Source organism: Arvicanthis niloticus, chromosome 16, assembly GCF_011762505.2.
Source record: "Arvicanthis niloticus isolate mArvNil1 chromosome 16, mArvNil1.pat.X, whole genome shotgun sequence".
NCBI classification, from domain to species: domain Eukaryota; kingdom Metazoa; phylum Chordata; class Mammalia; order Rodentia; family Muridae; genus Arvicanthis; species Arvicanthis niloticus.
In genome coordinates, this window is record NC_047673.1 from 57,376,118 (window position 1) to 57,384,242 (window position 8,125).

The window sequence follows — 8,125 nt, forward strand, 5'->3', positions numbered from 1 at the left end:
TATATATATATCAGGATACCACTCATATGTCATTGCATTTACATACCTGTAACAGCTCGCTCTGTTCCACAGGTCGGGGTCTAGCAAGAGAGAGAGAGTGGGGGAAGAAGGGGGAGAGACGTGAAGAATGGAAACAAATCAGAGGATCTGTAGTCAAGTCTCTTTTACTATCTCCACCACACACACCACTCCTACTACTACTACACCACACTACTACAAGGAAATCCTGGGTATTTATAAGCACAAGCAGGAGAACACAGGTGAAAACATTTTACCACGTGCACCATGCAGCTGGGGTCACTAAACAGCAAAACAAGCTATGTGGGAAAAACATTATATTTATCAGAGTGTGCTTCAGCTGTTGTAGGCTTTTGAAAAACAAGTCTCTCATCAGGGTATATGGTTCCAGATGGCTGAAAAGTTGATAGCTGCTTTCTAGCTGCTTTCTAGCCGCTTTCTGCTTAAAGTCGGCTCCCAACACATACCTGCTCATTCTGCCAAAGAACTTAGAACTAAAGACTTGGTCTGTTAGTAAGTTTGGCTGTAATAAGAAATTATTTTCCTGCTTTTCCACCAAACACAGCCTTAATAAATCCTTGTTTCTGAAGGGAGAATTGCAGTGTCAGTGAAATGTTACTTTCTCAGGCAATCTAATGTGGTGCCTCCAAACTTCTGTCACGGGTGGGCCTGGCAGAGACTGGTTGTCTGTGGCCTTCTTACAACTTGTGGCTGCCTTCTAGACAACTTATCCATGAAACCAGAGATGTACAGAAAGGCAATAGAGAGAGCAAAAGCAAGCAGCCTGTGTCTGCTGGGCCTTTAGTTGACACAGATGATGCAGCTTTTGAACCGAGAAGCTCAATTTAGTAGCTGTGTGGCCGCTGTTGCCAGTGTGCCACCAGAGAAGGTATGGAAAGATGACTGAAAGGTTGAATCTTGTGTTGCTGTGACCAAAAATACCTGAAAGAACAGCTTAAAGGGGGGCAATGCTTGTTCATCATCTTAGAGGGTTCAAGCCCATTGTTGTTTGACCCCATTCATGTAGGCAGAATATCCTGCTAACAGGAGCATTTGCCAGAAGATCCAGTCTCATAGTCAATAGGAAAGTGAGGAAGAGAATGAGCTAGTAGGGCAATGGAGATTATACCCCCTAAGAACATCCCTCCAGTTACTTCCTCCTACTAGGCCCTACCTCCCGAAAGTCTTACAACTTCCAAAAATAGTACCAGCATCCAGGAAACAAGCATTCAAGGCATGAACTGGGGTATCATGAGGGTCAGTGGGGTGGCTCAAATCTAAACCATGGTAGATGTATATGGTAGAGATGAATCAACAACCTTTCTGGGAGGCACAGGACTAGAGCTTGTGCTTCTGGGAGAGAGGCCCTGGGTTACTTCCCTTTGGATACCATTTCCTATCAGAATAGAAAGATCTATGAACACTTTCCAAACCCCAGTGCTTGGCACAAGCTCTCATGTAGGGCTTTGTGGTATTGGACCTAGGCCTGTATCTTCCTGAATAGTGACAGGGATGAGTAGGAAGGAGATGTGCCTGTGGCTTGACTTTGGCTGGGGAAGAATGGGGCTTTTCAAGGTCCGCCTCTCATTAAAGATCTATTTACAGAAATGGTTTTTATTTTACATGGTGTGTTCTGGGTGGCTGGGGCTTAATTCTCAATGAACTAAAAATTCACTAGCAATTAGAAGGGCTGTGAAAACCCATTTCCTTCTCACAAGGAAGGCTTCTGGTTGTTTTCTGAATAATCAGAACTTGAGAATGACAGCAAACTAAAGGTGGAGCAAGAGAAGCCAAGATTGTCTGCCTGCTGCAAAGCAAAATGAACACAGCTCTTCCCTCCAAAATCATAGTCTATGGGATAATTCTGCAAACTGTGCTGGTCCTTATTTTCTGTATGGTTACAATATATTATGTATTCATTTCAAGAGTTACAATAGAAATAAGGAGGGAACTTTGGAACACAAGTCAAACCCTATGAACTAGGAAATGAGAGTGAGAATTCAGAAGATATCTTAATTTACCTTGCTACATAAAATCTCTCTCTCTCTCTCTCTCTCTCTCTCTCTCTCTCTCTCTCTCTCTCTCTGTGTGTGTGTGTGTGTGTGTGTGTGTGTGTATTAGAGCTTGTCTTTTTGAATAGAAGATAGATGATATAGGCATACACATAGATAGATGTAGATACATAGATAGAAATAAGCTCTAGCCTCTCAAAGGCCAGTGGATTCATCCATTGAACATTAGTTTCAGTATAATTCCAATGACTTGGATCTGGTACCTGGTATTTAGTACACCAGTCTATTCTGGTTTTCTTACCAATTTGCAGGGCCTCCTAGATCAACCTGACTCAACTTTAGCACCATTGATCCTTTGTGCTGGATAATTTTTTTCAGTGCCAGACTGTTTTATGCATGTTTAGTAGCAGTCTTGGCCTCTACCCTGAGAATAGAAATATCACTGGTAACCGTGACAACTATATCAGTTACTTCTTATATCACTGTGAACACAATACATGACTATAATACCACAAGAGAAAAAAGATTTATTTAGCTCCAAGGCCAAGAAACATTGGCAGTGGGAACAGAGATGAAGGCTCTTCACATCATGATGGACCAGGAAACACTGGCATGGGGAATGTATGGGCAAGACTAGTCACATCAAACTGGATGGGGGAGTGGAGAAAAGAGAACTCTAGCCTTCTACTACCTGTCTTCTTTCCCCTTCTTTTCCATGTCATCCACTAGCCATTGAGATAGTGTTACTCTCATTCTGGGTTGGTTTTACCGTTCAATTATTCTCTATGCACTCACCTTAAACTCACAACAAGTGTGCTTTAATGTCCCTTGTGATTCTGTTTGAAAACTACTGTTTTAAACCAAGTCAGATCACTACGCAGACCACTGAATTCTCACTGATAGATAGTGATGGCCATACAAGAACATCGATGTTCAAGTTGGAAGTGAAAAATCTCAGCACCACCCTCAGGACTACTCACTAGACCTCCATAAGTGGTAGACAACCTGTGTTGAGCCAAATGGGTCTCTAAGTGAAACTGCTTTCGAAATACAGTTCTTTTTACTATCTGTTCTCGTTTGTTTCTCTGTTGCTATGACAAAACACCGATCAAAAGCAACTTGGAGAAGAAAGGGTTTATTCCAGCTTGTAACTCCCAAATCAATGTATCATTGAGAGAAGACAGGACAGGAACTCATAGCAGGAACCTGGAGGCAGGAACTGAAGCAGGACCAAGGAGGAATGTCGCTTACTGGCTTGCTCAGTTTGGTTTCTTAAACAACTCATCTGCCAGGGGTGGTACCACCCACAGAGGGCTCCCATACCAATCATTACCTAAGATAATGCTCCCACAGACCAGTTAGATGGAGGTAATTCTTCAACTGAAGGTCTTTCTCTCAATGTGAGTCTAGTTTGCTTCACGTTGACAAACCATCCATTTGTTTTGTGTTTGTTCAGTAACCAAATACCAGGAGTTTTGTTTGTTTTGTTCTGATTCCCAAGGACCTCAAAATACACATGACATTTTATTCTTGATTTTCACCAAACTCTACTCATACATGGAGGGGCACCAGAGGAGAAGTTTGTAGGGACTTGACCATAATGCCTTTTTTCCCCTTTCCCACAGGAATTCTCACACTAAAGAAAGCAAATGAACTTCTGAGCACAGGTGTGCCAGGCAGTTTTCTGATCCGAGTCAGTGAAAAGATCAAGGGCTATGCCCTGTCCTACCTGTCTGAAGAAGGCTGCAAACACTTCCTCATAGATGCATCTGCCAACTCTTACAGCTTCCTGGGTGTGGACCAGCTGCAGCACGCCACCCTGGCAGATTTGGTGGAATATCACAAGGTGAATCAACTCATATGCTTAATTTGCATTAGGGATTATTGTCCTATAGATATATAACAAAGAAAGGCATGGCTAAGGATATAGCTCAAGGGTAAGCAATGGGGTGGTGGTGGCACATAATTTCTGCTGGTAATGAGGAGTCTTAATTGTATTTTCTTTATCATATCCTCCTGACATACTCAGACATATCCCATTGGAGCTGAGAATACTACAGGCGTACATACTGATCATATCTGAGAATGGTCCTTTGCTAGAACTTGGGCTCCAGTAGGACAGGGAAACTGTAAGGATGGAAATTTCTTTTAATATTGTCATAAGCCAGTCTAGATGTGCATAAACCCAAAGGTAAAGGAGTGATATCCCCCAAGGAGGTAGCGTGGACATCTATTGTACAGGTGCCTCATGAGCATGTACTTTGGTCGACAGGAGGAGCCCATAACCTCTCTGGGGAAGGAACTCCTGCTGTACCCATGTGGTCAACAAGACAAGCCACCCGACTACCTGGAGCTCTTCCAGTGACAACTCTCATCTAGGTCAGCCTCCAGCACCCAGCTGGGTTCTCCTCTGGACAGACACCTCTGAGATGAACATTTGTGTGTGATGCCAAAATATCTCTGTGACAGAGCCAACAGTGAACAATGTCTGTGAGGTCTTCATTGAAACCCGTCTTCTGCATGAATGCTGGAGTTCCGTTTAAGGGGATATTACCTCTCTCTCATCTCATTTTGAAAGGAAAAGGGAAAAGGTACCCATGCCAGCAACATCCTAATATGAAGAATAGAACCTTGAAAGATATGACCATATGATGTATATAAGATAAAAAGGACAAAGGTACACTGAAATCTTTTGAGTAATTAAGACGCTACTTTAAAAGAACAAGTGAACAATGTCATGATCTCCACACTCCCCCTTTTGTTATTCACTCAAAGATCTCAGTATTCTGTGTGCATGAACTTTCATCTTGGCTTTGGAATGCTGGAAAACTCTCCCCACTGAGGGAAGAGATTATCCTCAAAAGACCACCCTCTTTTTGTATCAGAGTGAGGCTCTAGAAGAAGAGAAAGACCTAAGTGTAAATTGAAAGACAAGTTTTGAGACCTGGGATGAGAGACTTACTAGATACTAAAAAAAACAAACAACTAAAAACACCAGTGTGACAGTAACCCTGAATGTGGTGATTTGAATATGCTTGGGCCATAGGGAGTGGTATTATTAGGAAGTATGGCCTTGTTGGAGTAGGTATGGCTTTGTTGGAAGAAGTGTGTCACTGTGGGGGTGGACTATGAGGCCCTCCTCCTAGCTGCCTGAGAGATTCAGTCTATTCCTGGTTTCCTTCATGACAAGATGCAGTACTCTCAATTCTTCCTCTGTCATACCCTTCTGGAAGATACCATGTTCCTGCCTTGATGATAATGGACTGAACCCCTGAATCTGTAAGCCAGCTACAATTAAATGTTCTCCTTTATAAGAAGAGTTGCCTTGGTCATGGTGTTTCTCCACAGCATTGGAAACCCTAACTAAGGCACCTGAGTAATCTTAAGAGTTTGTTTCTTCATTCTGCACTGCCTCCCTTCCATCTATCTGAAAGTTAAATATAAAAGATGCTGTGTATGGCCATGTAAGAACTTGTGTACTCATGATACCAAGAGAAGAACAGAATAAGTGAGTAGTTTGGATACCACCTATTGAGGGTTGAATTGTGTCCCACATCAAGAATACATGAAGTCCTGACCCCCTTGTACATGAATATGAACTGATACAGAAATAGGATCTTTGTAGAAAAGATAAGTAAGATATGCCTCAAATTTAATAAGTTGCATCTGTATAAGGGAGAAAGGTACAGAAGTAAACAAACAGAAGGATGAAGGTTAAGGGACCACAGAAACAGAGAGTAGGGTGATGTAGCTGTGAGCAGGAGATGGCGGGGATTGTGAAAGGCAGCAGGACCCAGGGCCAGATTCTCCCTAGGACTCGAGAAGAAAATATGGCCTTGATCAGACTTGTTTGCACCTTTATTTCAGCCTTCTAGGCTTTAGAAATGTGAGATAATAAACCTTTAAATAAATGAATATATGGCAACTTTTTGAGCAGCCTCAGAAAACCAGTGTAATACTTTATGTAACCACACATCCTGCATAAGTTTTCTGGACTTGTTTCCTGCTATACAGTGTGCACCCTCAAGAGGAAATAAAAGTAGGATATGGGAATAAAAGTCCGAGTAATGCTGGCTACCCCTGGGACACCGATTTATTCAGCAAGTAATCTCCTACCCTATATCATCCTTAAATCAAAACCTCAGTCTATTCCTAGTCCAACCTTTGCCTGGTGAACAGGGCATCTATGAGTCACTCGGTATCCTTTTTTTCTGGGAAGAAGTTACTTTGCTCGTAGCCTATCAGTGCCTGCTGTCTTTTAACTTTGCATTTTAACTAAAGTAGATTGCACTGCAGCCTGTCCTTTGTGTGACTCACTCACTCCAAAGCACGATGTACCTAAGTAGAGGTGGATGTGCACTCTAGTGAGTGCACGTTCTAATGGCTCAGAATCTCTGTGCCATTCCCATCTCTCCCCACTATTTTCCAGACTATTTTGATTAGACACTGTACTTATCTATGTTAGTTACTTTCCTCATTGCAGTGACAAACATGCCTGACAAAAGCAACTTAAGGATTTATTTTTTCTCGCGATGTGAAAGTGCAGTCCATCATGATGGGGAAGGCATGGTGGTAGGTGGCTGCAGCAGCTCGTCACATAGAACCCACATTTAGGAAGTAAAGAGAGATGACAGCTGACAGCTCTCTCCTTTTTTATTCAGTTTATGATCCCAACCCATGGGATAGTATTGCTGACATCCAGGGTAGGGGTTCCCTCTATGGCTAAATCTTTCTGGAAACACTTTCACAAGCGTATCCAGAGGGTTTTTTTTTTTTTTTTTTTTTTTCCACAGTGAACCTAAATCCAATCAAACTGACAAGATGAGGCATCACACTATCCATCTTAGTTTGGGTTTCATTTCTGTAAGAGACATTATGACCATGGCAACTCTTATAAAGGACAACATTTAACTGGGGCTGACTTACAGTTTCAGAGGTGCAGTCTATTATCGGCATGGCAGGAGTCATGGCACCATGTAGGCAGACGTAGTGCTGGATGCTGAGAGTCCTACATTCTTGATCTGCAGGCAGCAGAAGGGGACTGCCCTCCACAGGATGTCAGGAGGAAGCTCTCATCTCATATTGGGCAGAGCCTGAGCGTAGGATCCTCAAAGCACGCCCCCATAGTGACACACTACCTCCAACAAGGCCACACCTATTCCAACAAGACCACATCTCTTAACAGTGCCACTTCCCATGGGTCAAGCATAGTCAACCACCACACTATCCAATCCTCAGTTTTACTGCATAGGAATGGTCTTTTAACTGAGTGACCTCTATTTTCCTCAGCTCTGAAAGCATAAGGATCTGCATTCTGTTACTCACTGGAATAAGTCAAAAGTACCCTTCAATCACTGATAATTTTGAAGACATCTGAGATTCCAGCATTATCCTCTGCCTAAATGTGTATTGTAGGCGATAAGTATGTCTGTGTCTAAATGTATCTGTGTTAAGCAACTGAAAGAAGACTAAGAAACAACTCAATCCAGTTAACCTGATGTATTACCGGAAGGAGTAGACTCGAGTTCTGTACTGTTTTTTTCTTACTGGTTATAAACATGCAGAGGAATAAACTGTCTAGTGTGGTGATACAATGGCCAGGAGGAATGTTTGAAATTCTGAGTGTTGGAAAATGGTTTATAGAATTGGGAATTTCAACTAAACAGGCTGAGGAAGGCTGACTACTTACCCTCATTGTCCTGGGAGTGTCTGGCACTAGGTGTGGTCTGAAGTGGAGTCCATCTCTAACCCGGATCTCCTCTCTCTGCTGTGTCAACAAGACCAAATTCCTGCACTTCCTGTTCAGGCTGTCTTGGTTTGGGGTGTTGCCTCTGGGCTGTTGTACAGGTTTCCAATCCCAGGATCTTGGACCCATGGACACTTGTCTGTGTGTGCCAGTCCCTAGCCACATGGATTCTTCTTTAAGATTGTGGAAACTCCATGCTACAGTCATCTCAGACTTTTATGGCCATGGCAAATCAGGCCAAGAAGTGTTAGCTCAGATCTTATCTAGGCTAAGGAAGAACACAGGAACAATCAAGACCATAAAAGATCAAAGAGACAGAGCCCGCTCCCCCCCCACACACACACACACA

General features: G+C 42.8%; 1 protein-coding gene across 4 annotated transcripts in view; it reads left to right on the top strand.

Annotated features, from left to right (window-relative positions):
* Sh2d4a (SH2 domain containing 4A) overlaps positions 1–7,603 on the top strand; it is a 68,360-nt gene extending 60,757 nt beyond the window's left edge. For all 4 annotated transcript variants that reach the window (XM_034520404.2, XM_034520405.2, XM_076914247.1 and 1 more), the window contains exons 8-9: positions 3,656–3,876; positions 4,303–7,603. In XM_034520404.2, coding sequence (XP_034376295.1) covers positions 3,656–3,876; positions 4,303–4,395 — 314 coding nt within the window. In that variant the 3' untranslated portion in view covers positions 4,396–7,603. The remainder of the gene's footprint in view (positions 1–3,655; positions 3,877–4,302) is intronic.
* Positions 7,604–8,125: the final 522 nt, after the last annotated feature.